This window comes from Bos grunniens, chromosome 8 (genome assembly GCF_055505025.1).
Source record: "Bos grunniens cultivar Pamir isolate PY7600 chromosome 8, Bosgru_T2T1.0, whole genome shotgun sequence".
Lineage (NCBI taxonomy): Eukaryota > Metazoa > Chordata > Mammalia > Artiodactyla > Bovidae > Bos > Bos grunniens.
Genome location: NC_141172.1, coordinates 98,359,456 through 98,372,114, shown reverse-complemented (window position 1 = coordinate 98,372,114; position 12,659 = coordinate 98,359,456). Strand labels below are relative to the sequence as shown.

Sequence of the window (12,659 nt, the reverse complement as noted above, 5' to 3'; positions counted from 1 at the left end):
AAGTCACAGTAAAGCCTTATTTGACTCTTAAAAAGGAAGAAAGACCCTTTCTCTCTGTTTCCATGTGTTAAACCTCCTGGAAAATCTGATTGTCCCTGATTGGATCATGTTCCAGAGCAAGTCCCTGGAAAGAGGGAGAGCTCTGATAGGTCCACCCTGAGGGGAGTTATCAATCTCATGCAAACACAAGAAATATAGTTTCCTGTTAAAAAAAAAAAAAGATTCTGTTTTAAGAAAGTCCATCAAAACTTGACTATATCCCCCAGTGGACTCCCTTTCCTAATGATTCCTTGCCCAACACCTTTACCAGCCCCAGGAAACTGGTTGCCTTCCCCTGTACACTCCCTTCACGGCTCATTCCAGTGTGACTGTAACTGATTAAATGACAGTTTCCTACCCTGGGGTGTGAGCTCCCTGAAGACAGAGTGAAGGAATAAGCAGCAAAAATCTGGTCTCTGGGAATGAGCAGAAAAAGGGATTGGCTCTGCTTAGGGGTGTGAGGAGACCTTTGATCTAGGTCTTAAAGGCTGGAAGTCTTCCTGGAGGAAGGGGTGCTTTAGCTGAATTTGGTGATGAGGGACGACTCCAGGGAACAGAAAGAGGTGAAAGGCCCCAGGACGGGAAGAACTTGGGGGTATAGAGAAGAATATAGCCAAAGATGAGCTGCAAAGAGAATGGGATGAGATCACTGGTTGGGGAGTGGGGGGCAGGCATGAGTGATACATAAAGGAATTTGGATTTTTTCTTGCAAACCAAGCTCTGAGCCTTGGTCCATGGAGGGGTGAAAGAGAGCCTGAAATTGAGTGTGAAATGTTGTGTCTGGGTGCCTTTTTCTGCGGAGAAGATCCATAGCTCTCATCAGATTTCATCTTAAGAATCACTAGCAGCAGAGAGGTATTCAAGCTCCCGGAGGGTGGAGTGCCACACTCTAGACCATAAGCAGAACAGCTCTCTGACTGCTGCTCTGTAGAGATGGGCTAAAGAAGAAGTAGAGGCTGGGAGAGCTTTGAGAATCTGTTTCAAGAGCCTTATGGCAATAACACCAAGTGGAGCAATTGGAATTAGAGGTAGCAGTAACATTTAACAGGTGCTTTCTTCATGGTGGGGTTGATGGAGAGGAGGAGAAAGTGACTCCAAGGCTTCTAGTTTGTATCATGATCTTATTATGGTAGGGTGTTTAATGAATTATTTTTTAATTTGATGATTGCCTTTGATTTATGCTTCCCATTTAGATGATGTATTTTTTTTAATTGAGATTTATTTCAAACTTAAGAATTTTTTAAGGGTTATCATCTCTGATAAATACAAATTTCCACGTTCTGCTTTTCCTTTGAGTTGCTGTTGTTGCCGTCGCGTCCTGTTCTGCGATAACTCTGCGGAACTGTTTGTTACACCTATTTCTCTTGGTTGTCAATGCTTGGAGAACATCATTTAAAGAACAAACAAGGGTATCAAGACTCTCTGCTTTTCTAAATCCTGACTTTGACACCCTCCACAGCTACCCGCTCCCTTCCCCAGGGCTCAGCAGCTCGGACCGGCTGCCTTTCGGCCTCGAGGAGAACGGGGGCACTCCGTTCACCGCCAAGGCTTCGGGAAGGCACCACCATCACCACCACCAGCACCAGCACCACACGAACTATGGCCTCTCGCTGACCCTGGAGAACAAGGAGGGGCTTTCCAGGTCCCCAAACTCCAGCAGCAAATCCCTTACAAGTAAGTTGGGGCATAGGGGACAAGGTGGGGGAGCGGTTCTGCAGGGCGTGGGTGACTTTCCAAGATGCTCAAGACATTGGTGCAGCTTGGAATGGTGGTAATATCTGCGCTGGGTTACCAGGTCTGGGTGAGGGCAGACAAGAGCCTTGTGCATTAGGCAGAGGTGATTTAGGGATTATGGTTTACCCGCCAACTCTGCTTTTGTTATGAGGGAGCAGATGTCTCTGCCTCATTCCACGCTGTTTCTCTGCTCCAGCACTGGCTCAAGCGGTGGAACAGAGAGAGAGGGGAGTGAGGTGACTGAGTCTCACATTCTGTCTCATTCTTGCCTTCTGAAAGCAAGCTGTGAAGTAGATCTAGTGCACACTGCCAAAGTAGTCACAGAAATGGAGAATAAACAAATTAGAAAAGTTTTTAGGGACCTCCTTGGAGTTCCAGTGGTTAAGACTTTGCCTTCCAATGCAGGGGGTGTGGGTTCAATCCCAATCAAAGAACTGAAATCCCACATGCCTCGGAACCAAAACACCAAAACAAAACAGAAGCAATATTGTAACAAATACAATACAGATTTTAAAAATGGTCCACATCAAAAAAATCTTTTAAAAAAAGGGAAAAAAAGAAATGTTTCTAGCAATATGACAGGGTGATTTTGTATCTGTTAAAACTAATTAAAAATGTGGGCTTGGATTTTGTATGCCTGTTCTTTTCTTTTTCTAGAAAATCCTTTTTATTATATTTTACCAAAGAATTTGTGTGTGACAGGAGGTGGGGGGAGAACTTGTTCTTTATCACATGTGGTTTGAACAAGTGCCAAGATAGAGGTGAGAATCAAGAGGCTTGGATTCTAGTTCTCATGGTTGAGCCAATCCCCTCTTGGATCCAGGGTTTTCTCAACTATGGAATGGGCTGGAGGGTATTGAGATGATGGCCAAGGGAACCTTACAGGTCTGATATTTCATGAGTCTGTGGCTGGTGAAAAGGATGAGCCATTGAGCCTTCACTTGTAGACTGTGAATAGCAATTCTGGGTTGGCTGAGCTAGAAATGGTAACTCATCGTTCACTTTGGTATTGAAAAATTGATCCTATCCTCACTATCCAGGCCAGAATACTGGAGTGCGTAGCCATTCCCTTCTCCAGGGATCTTCCCAACCTAGCGATCAAACCCAGGTCTCTCGCATTGCAGGCAGATTCTTTACCAATTGAGCCACCAGGGAAGCCCCCATATACGATTAAATAAATCTTTGGTCACTCGTATTTGGGGTATCTGTACAGGTGTCTGTCTCCCAAATGGACTAGAATTGTGTCTCATTCACCTCCTTATTCCAGCTTCCCAGATCCCAGTTGCTATCAATGCCTGGCACAAACTTTAATATGTAATGAATACCAAATGTTTAATGAATATTTAATGTACCCACAGATGTAAACAAGCTAGTGGGAGGAGTGGTGGTGAACTAATCCAACATACAATGAATTTGATTTTAGAAGTATAACATGGTTTTTAAGAGCACATTCGTCTGCCTGTTAGCCTGAACACGAATCTTTCTAATGTGCATAGTGCTTTCCCATTGATAAAGCATTTGCACATGAATTACCTCACTTAATAATCACAGCAACCCTGCAAGGTAAGTAATTTTATTTTCATTTGAAAATGGCTCAGAGGCTCAGAGAGGTTAAGTAATCTGCCCAGGGTCATCCAGCTCACATATGGGGGACTTAGGCCTTGAAACTTTGACCTTAAAGTGTTCTCACATCCCACCTGCTAGTACATTCCTGAGAGATTCAAGCTGCCAGAGGAGGAACCAGGCAGCAAGGCTCTGAGGGTTGGTCTCTGGCAAGTGTCTTGCATCACCTATATCTCTCTGCCCTTCCAATCTTTCCTTACTCACTTACAGAACTGAGTCCGGGAACACCTGCCCTTTTCAGCGAAGCCGCTGCCCATCTAAAGAAGCTGGAACTGGAAACTGTGAAGCCTGCTGGACCCTGGCCTGCTCTGCACATCAATATAAATAAGGTGCCAAGAACCAGAGCTGGGTGATGCATGTGGACCTGGGGTTCACTCACACCTCTCATTATGACCCTGCCTGCCTCTTAAACCATGTGCCTTTGTCTTGGAGGGATTTCTACTCAACTTCTCATGACATTTCTGCTCAGGCATGTCTCTTAGGAGCCAAAATTCACTTATATTCTTTTGGGGTGGGTTACAGCAGTAGGGGCTGCCTCTGGTGCTGAGCCCCTCAGCCTGGATCTGTTCGTGGTCCTCTCCATCCTTCTAACTGAAGTTCCTCCAGGGAAGCCTCCACATTTACCTGTTTGCAGTTTTACTCCTTGATATTAGTCTGCATGGGCTGCTATCACAGATTACCATAGACCAGGTGGCTTAAATAGCAGACATTTATTTCTCATTGATCTGAAGTTTGGGAAGTCCAAGGTCAAGATGTGGATGATTTGGTTCCCTGGTGAGAGCTCTCTTCCTGGCTGGGAGCCAGTTGCCTTCTCACTGCCGGAATAGAGGGCTCTTTCTTCCTCTTCTTATAAAGCCATTAATCCCGTCATGAGGGTCCTACCCATGTGATTTTATCTCAGTCTGATTACTACTTCTCAAAGGCCCCATGCCCAGATCCCATCACAAGGATGGTTAGGATTTCAACATATAAATTTGGGGAGGACACAGTTCAGTCCATAGCACTCTCTGTCTCTCCCCGACAGCACCTGGCACATCATAGATATTCAGTAACTGTTTGCTAACGGAAGGAAGGGAAGGATTAGAGTAGGGAGGGAGGGGGACTTCCCTGGCTGTCCAGTGGTTAGAGCTCCACACTTCTGTTGCAGGGGGCATGGGTTCAATCCCTGGACAGGAAACTAAGGTCCCACATGCTGCATGATGCGGCCAAAAAATAAAAGGCTGGCTTATGTATTAAAAAAAAAATCAAAAAATAAAAAAGTAGGGATGGAGGTCTTGAGGAAGGGACTGGGCAAAGACCAAGTTCTCTTTTGGCTAGACCTGTTCTTATATCCAAATGGGCAGCCTTATAAAAACCAAGTTATACCTTAGAACTGTAGAAAGCCAGTGCTGGAGTCAATCTATCATTTACTTCACCCTTTTTAACATCTCAGACCTGAGGAAGGGACCTGGCATTCTCGAAGTCAGAGCAGTGGCTGAATCCCTGGACACCTGACTCCCAGTACAGTGCCCTTTGCACTCGCACATGCTTCTTCAGTTCCTACCCTAGGGTCGCTCGCCTTAGGCTCTAGTGATATTTCAGCCTGATGCTTTGGGGGAGAGCCTGTCCTGTGCGTTGCAGGATGTTTTGCAGCACCCCTGGCCTCTACCCCATCCTGGCGTGACAACCAAAATTGTCTCCAGACATTGCCAAATGTCCCCTGAAGGGCAAAATTGCCCCTGGTTGAGATCCACTGTTGCATACACTTTTAAAAATCCTTATAGGAATAGTCTTCTTTACTCATGGATCATTTTTTCTAACCCCAGTGCCTAGCTTTGCTCTTTGTAAGAGGGAGTTAACAATTTGGAATTAATTAACAATATCAATTTAATTATTAATTAAATTATTTTTAAATTATAATTTATAGTTATATTAATTTAATTATACATTAAATTATTAATTACCAACATCACTTTGCTGACAAAGGTCCATATAGTCAAAGCTATGGTTTTTCCAATAGTCATGTATGGATGTGAGAGTTGGACCATAAAGAAGGCTGAGCACCAAAGAATTGATGCTTTCAAACTATGGTGCTGGAGAAGACTCTTGAGAGTCCCTTGGACTACGTGGAGATCAAACTAGTCAATCCTAAAGGAAATCAATCCTGAATATTCACTGAAAGTACTGATGCTGAAGCTCCAATGCTTTGGCCACTGCTGCAAAGAGTCAACTCATTGGGAAAGACCCTGATGCTGGAAAAGATTTAAGCAGGAGGATAAGGAGGTGACAGGATGAGATGTTTGGATGGCATCTCTGACTCAGACATGAGTTTGAGCAAACTCTAGGAGATAGTGAAGGACAGGGAAGCCTGATGTGCTGCAGTCCATGGGGTCACTAAGAGTAGGACATGACTTAGCAACTAAACAACAACAAACTATTAATTAATTATTTGGAAGATCTGGCCTGGAAAGCTCCCATTCCTTACCCAAGTTGATGAACATAGGAACATTATACCTCCTGTCTGGGCTGTTCCTCCACCCTAGACATCCCTCTAGCCTACACTAGATTTCCAGAGTTTCTCAGAAGACCCTCCATCCCCTTCACCCACCACAGTAGGGAAGCCTCGGGTCCCTCTGATCACTCTTGAGCCCCAACTTTAAGATCCTGTTCACCTACTTTTTTCTTCAGTACTACCCTCAATGATAGTTGGCTGGAAAAATAATTCTTCCTTCAGAATGGCACTTAAATTCATTCAATCAACACATCTTCATTGAGCAGGCTTGTGCTAGCTGTTTGGAGTCAGCCTAATGGATTATGTGCCTGGGATTGGTCTTCTTTCTCTTAGTCTCCAGGTTTTCAACTTTTCTTCTGCAGTCCACACAATAAATCATTTTAACAAAGGCTTACCTGGAGCTTGGCAAAATCAAAAATATTTTGCAGGAAAGTATAGCATACAGTAGCAGAGAACTCACAAGTTGTATGTAATTTGTAGTTGCTGTGAATCTTGTGGGACATTAACAATCATGGCTTGCTCTGGGTTAAGGTGTAGCTGAGGCAGCTGTGAGTTATTGAGCACTTGTCATGCACTCAGGGCTTCCCTGGTGGCTCAAATGGTAAAGAATCTGCCTGCAAGGTGGGAGACCCTGGTTTGATCCCTGGGTCAGGAAGATCCCCTGGAGAAGGGAATGGCTAACCACTCCAGTATTCTGGCCTGAAGAATTCCATGGACAGAGGAGCCTGGTGGGCTACAGTCCATGGGGTTGAAAAGAGTTGGACATGACTGAAGGACTAACTTTTACTACTCCCATGCACTCAAGCAATAATGCCCCTCTTTTCTCCTTCACGTGAAGAAATGGATCAGTAAGCATGGAGAATAGAGTGATGCCAGATAACCATGACTTTGTCCTAACACATAGACAAGTATATGACTTCACACTATGATTCCTTATCATTAATAAAAACAATCCTTGCAGCAGGCATCATAAATTATCATGGTACCACAACTGGGAACCAATGGTTCTGATGGCTTTTAAGGTTTTTTTCAGTCTCAAGAATCCTCTGATTCTTCTAAGGTTTGGATATGTTAATGGTGAGAAGACATTCTGATTGCCCATTTCCAAAGGTGCACCCAAAATTGTCACAGACATTTGAATTTCATCAGATTTGAAACGTGTAGACAATTTGTATCAGTAGTTGAAAACTGCATCTGATCACTTCTTTATCCCTCAATGACATCCTTAAACAGAAGGGCTATTTACAATGACAATTATATCAAAGCCCAATTACCATTCATCTGTGTGTTTTGAAATCTGAATTTCCATATTGAATGATACAACCTCTTTTCACAATTCAAATTGAATGTAAAATACAAAATATGGTTACACAAAAGAGAGAAAGCACAACATTCCTGGAGCCATCCTCCTGGATGGAATTATAGTCTTGCTGTAATTCAGATGTTTACCCCTCATAGAGATGCCTTTTATGCAAACATAAATACAATGATGATACTCAAGGTTTCCAAAATGTATGTTGGTTTTCACCTGAGTCAAGTCAGAGAGCTGAACAGTAGCTCCTGCTTTGTTAGATAGAGCAAGAATAAGCCAGCTTGACAGAGAAGGCAATGACACCCCACTCCAGTACTCTTGCCTGGAAAATCCCAGGGACGGAGGAGCCTGGTAGGCTGCAGTCCATGGGGTCGCTAAGAGTCAGACACAACTGAGCCACTTCACTTTCACTTTTCACTTTTATGCATTGGAGAAGGAAATGGCAACCCACTCCAGTGTTCTTGCCTGGAGAATCCCAGGGACGGGGGAGCCTGGTGGGCTGCTGTCTATGGGGTCACACAGAGTCGGATACGACTGAAGTGACTTAGAAGCAGCAAGCCAGCTTGAATTTTCTATCCAAAAAGCAGTACAGAATTGCTAAATTCAAGGGGGGAAATCAATGCTAAATTCCCACTGATTTCTTATTTTAGCAGCATTCTGTTTTCTTTTCAAAGTGGGTCTTTGGTCATTAGTGTCAGTATAGCTATACCCCCTTAAGCAACCGTCAAAAACCTCGAATGGGCTTTAGAACCAGTTCAATTCTTGTATTCCAGTATATCACTCCAAAAAATTAAATCTAATTAAAAATTAACTCTTCATACACCTGTGAAAACCTTGTGGTTCAGTTCAGTTCAGTCGCTCAGTCGTGTCTGACTCTTTGTGACCCCATGAATCACAGCACACCAGGCCTCCCTGTCTATCACTAACTCCTGGAGTTCACTCAAACTCATGTCCATCTAATCAGTGATGCCATCCAGCCATTTCATCCTCTGTTGTCCCCTTCTCCTCCTGTCCCCAATCCTTCCTAGCATCAGGGTCTTTTCCAATGAATCAGCTCTTCGCATGAGGTGGCCAAAGTATTGGAATTTCAGCTTCAGCATCAGTCCTCCCAATGAACACTCAGGACTAATCTCCTTTAGGACGGACTGGTTGGATCTCTTGCAGTCCAAGGGACTCTCAAGAGTCTTCTCCAACACCACAGTTCAAAAGCATCAATTCTTCAGTGCTCAGCTTTCTTCACAGTCCAACTCTCACATCCATACATGACCACAGGAAAAACCATAGCCTTGAGTGGACTGACCTTTGTTGGCAAAGTAATATCTCTGCTTTTCAATATGCTGTCTAGGTTGGGCATAACTTTTCTTCCAAGGAGTAAGCGTCTTTTAATTTCATGGCTGCAGTCACCATCTGCAGTGATTTTGGAGCCCAAAATAAAATAGTCTGACACTGTTTCCACTGTTTCCCCATCTATTTCCCATGAAGTGATGGGACTGGTTGCCATGATCTTCGTTTTCTGAATGTTGAGCTTTAAGCCAACTTTTTCACTCTCCACTTTCACTTTCAAGAGGCTTTTGAGTTCCTCTTCAGTTTCTGCCATAAGGGTGGTGTCATCTGCATATCTGAGGTTATTGATATTTCTCCTGGCAATCTTGATTCCAGCTTGTGTTTCTTCCAGTCCAGCGTTTCTCATGATGTACTCTGCATAGAAGTTAAATAAGCAGGGTGACAATATACAGCCTTGACGTACTCCTTTTCCTGTTTGGAACCAGTCTGTTGCTCCATGTCCAGTTCTAACTGTTGCTTCCTGACCTGCATATAGGTTTCTCAAGAGGCAGGTCAGGTGGTCTGGTATTCCCATCTCTTGAAGAATTTCCCACAATTTATTGTGATCCACACAGTCAAAGGCTTTGGCATAGTCAATAAAGCAGAAATAGATATTTTTCTGGAACTCTCTTGCCTTTTCCATGATCCAGTGGATGTTGGCAATTTGATCTCTGGTTCCTCTGCCTTTTCTAAAACCAGCTTGAACATCAGGAAGTTCGCGGTTCACATATTGCTGAAGCCTGGCTTGGAGAATTTTGAGCATTACTTTGCTAGCGTGTGAGATGAGTGCAATTGTGCAGTAGTTTGTACATTCTTTGGCATTGCTTTTCTTTAAAAAATGGCAAAAAAAAAAAAAAAGGTGGTACTAGATTATTGACATCTGAGACACTCTACAGTGAGGTAACAGATACAGATTTCTTATGGAGAATCACAGTTTTCAGCAAGATTATTGTAAAAATACGAACGACCCTTGAACTAACAAGTCACAGAAGATCCCCTGGAGAAGGAAATGACAACCCACTCCAGTGTTCTTGCCTGGGAAATCCCATGGATAGAGGAGCCTGGTAGGCTACAGACCGTGGGATCACAAAGAGTCAGACACAACTGAGCGACTGAACACACACACACACACACACACACACACGCGTCACAGTATGTGACTCAGAGTTTGAGTCCTGATTCTGCCACTGGCTCTGGCTGCATGAATCTGAAAGAGTCTCCTTGGACCTTCCCAGTCCTGTCCTCGTGAGCTTGCTACCACTTCCTCTCCCTGCTTCACTCGAGAAGGAGAGGATGCGCTTGTGAATCCTTGGCAAATAGTAAAAGCGCTGGTACAAACATAAGGAGTTGGTGACACACATGTCTCTGTGTTATTTGCAGTGATGATTTTTGGGAAAGATTAATGTATGTGTTTCCTTAGTCTTTGTTTCCCATTTGTTACATGTATTTTGGTTCATCTCAGGCCGAAGAGAAAAAAGTTTCTGAGAAGACTCTCCAGACTCCACTTTTGCCGTCCCCCGTGGCTGATCACGTGAAGTGTAACATTCTGAAGGCCCAGCTGGAGAACGCGTCCCGAGTGAGCACCCAGGTGCGTGCCTGCAAGCCTTTGATTTTCTGTCTTGAGGTTTCATCAGTGACGTGTAGAAGAGGTCCTCTGGGACTGCCGTGTCAGCTGGGTCCAGCCGGGACATAGGAACCACACCTGTTAAGTGAATAGAGCTTTTAATATAAAGAATTATTAACCAGTGAAGTTATTGGGTTGGCCAAAAAGTTCATTTGGGTTTTTCATAACATCTTAGAGCAAAACCTGAAAGAACGTTTTGGCCCAAAGCCAGTAGTCGTTGGGGAAGTGAAAGGGCCAGCTCTGTACCCCGTGGTGGGTCTGAGGGCCGCTGGCTGCTACATCTGTTGATCTCCAGTGTGAGCTCAGCCGGCCTGGCTGGCTGAGTGGGTGTCCTTCCATCCACACACTTCTTTGTGGGACTCACTAGAGGGAGGAGGACAAGGCTTCTTTCAAAATCATATGACGTGACTCCTCCCAGGCTTGTTACACCGATGTGAAAGGACAGATTCTAAACTCTTTTGAAGGCTCTAAGTGCTATGTGAGCATGGAGCTGCTTATTATCCCTGATCTAAAAATGTGAGGCAGGGAATTAAACTGTGGGTTTGACTTTTCCTACACCATCCGTTTCTCATTCAGTCCTGAGCTGGCACATAGCAGGTACTCGATAAGAGTGTGAATGCAAGCATTGATTGTATTTGAATGATTGTTAATCCCCATGATGGGGAATGACTCAAGAAAATATTTTTTTGTTAAATTAAATAAACACCGGAAAAAAAACAACAACTGGTTATTGACTGAGTACTTGATGATCTACCTCTTTGATACACCTTCACATTTCTGTAATCCTTTGAATGTAGGACACTTGGGAACATTTTTGCGTGCCAAGATATTAAGTTTTGACTAACCTGCCTGTTTTCTTTAGCAGGTTGGAAAAGAGGAATCAACGTTTGTAAATATTAATAAGAAATCCACTCTCCAGGACGCTAATGTAAGGTCTGTTGCTTCTTGTTTGAATGAGGAAACAATAGTACCATCAACTTTATTCTCAAAATGTTACTCATGAGGGCATTTGATAATAAAGTAGAGAAGAAAAAGAAAACTGAGAGAATGTGAGCCTGAAGAGAGAGTGAGAAAAAGACGGTCTCAATTTCCTTTATGTCTCAAAAATGCCACTTACTCTGTTTTAATATTTCTACCTGCTGTATTAGCAAGTCACTTTGAGTTGCTTCTCAGGCATGTTGACCTGACCATATCAGTCCCCTGTTTAAAGTCAGGGTGGAGTCTGGACTCCTTAACAGAGCAGAGGGAGCCCTTCATGACCTGGCTTCTGCTCGCTGTCTCAGCTCAGTTCAGGACTCATCCCTTGGTCCATTATCTGAGCCCCTGGAAGTACTAGAGTCATAGATGTTCTTTAAAACCTCCAGACGACCACCAACCCAAACCCAGAGAAAAACCTTTCTTTCCTAATCTCATAGAAAGTAGACACTCTTCACCTCTCTGTGAATAACTAGCTATAGATCATGGCAGCCCCATGGACACCTTGGCAGTCTGCTAACACTGGTGGGGTCTCCTTAGGATAAAGTTTCCTAAAATGTCCAAGGAACACTGCATCAGCATCTTGTTAAAACCAAAAACTACAGTCCTCCTCCAGACATTTCAGATCCTTTGGTGGGAGGTAGGGCCATTTTGGCGGGGGTAGGGGTGTTGTAGTGGGGAAAGGCCAGAAACAAGAATTTCAAAAAACACCTTACATAATCTAGGGAACACTACCCTGGGAAATTCTTATACTTGATGCTAAAAACAAAAATGAATATTTCTCTATGTTATCTTATGATGCCTAGTCCATTCTTGGTATAAATTTGTCTTACTCCAGAGATACATACCCTGCTGCCTCTTGGACTTTTTGAAACCTTACTTCATCTCTTCCAACCCTACCCTGCTGCCCATTTCATCGGTTTTCCTATCTTGGTTAATGTCATTGTTGTGTGTGTGCACATGTGCTCAGTCGCTTCAGTCGTGTCTGAGTCTTTGCAACCCTATGGACTGTAGCCGTCAGACTCCTCAGTCCATGGGATTCTCCAGGCGAGAACATTGGAGTGGATTTCCATTCCCTCCTCCGGGGGATCTTCCTGACCCAGGGATCAAACCCATATCTCCTGCATCCCCTGCACAGCAGGCAGATTTGTTACCAATGAGCCACCAGGGAAGTCCCAATGTCACTGTTACCTACCTGTTATCCATGCCTAATGCCTGGGAGTCCTTGACTTTCTCCTATTCATGCCCTCATCTAATTGGTCACCAAGTCCTGCCAATTTGACTTTCATATTATCTCCTACATCCATCCACTCCTTATCATGACCTTCTTCCCAACCTACCCCCAGCCCTCACCATTTCTCATCCTGGATAACTATACTATAGTTTTCTAAGATGCTCCATCTGGCCTGTCCTCACCAGCAGCCTTTGTTGCTCTAAGGGCCTTTCTAAAATGCAAGTCTGACCATGCCAGTCCCTCGCCAAAAACCTTCAGTGACTGCCTTTGCCTTTATATAAACAACTCAGCTTGAGGCACCTCA

The 12,659-nt window shown here is 44.0% G+C and overlaps 1 protein-coding gene across 38 annotated transcripts in view; it reads left to right on the top strand.

Moving 5' to 3' along the window:
• The window catches only part of EPB41L4B (erythrocyte membrane protein band 4.1 like 4B), a 139,058-nt gene that overhangs the window by 95,288 nt on the left and 31,111 nt on the right, over nucleotides 1-12,659 (top strand). For 19 of the 38 annotated variants that reach the window (XR_015132084.1, XR_015132087.1, XR_015132085.1 and 16 more), the window contains 4 exons: nucleotides 1,499-1,713; nucleotides 3,607-3,725; nucleotides 9,985-10,110; nucleotides 11,012-11,079. Coding sequence is in view for 28 of the 38 variants with exons in the window: in XM_086315836.1 (XP_086171962.1) it covers nucleotides 1,499-1,713; nucleotides 3,607-3,725; nucleotides 9,985-10,110; nucleotides 11,012-11,079 (528 nt within the window). In the remaining 10 variants the exon portion in view is untranslated. Of the gene's footprint in view, nucleotides 1-1,498; nucleotides 1,714-3,606; nucleotides 3,726-9,984; nucleotides 10,111-11,008; nucleotides 11,080-12,659 lie in introns of all 38 variants that reach the window. The other 19 variants (XR_015132086.1, XR_015132088.1, XM_086315837.1 and 16 more) reach the window with 1 other exon arrangement.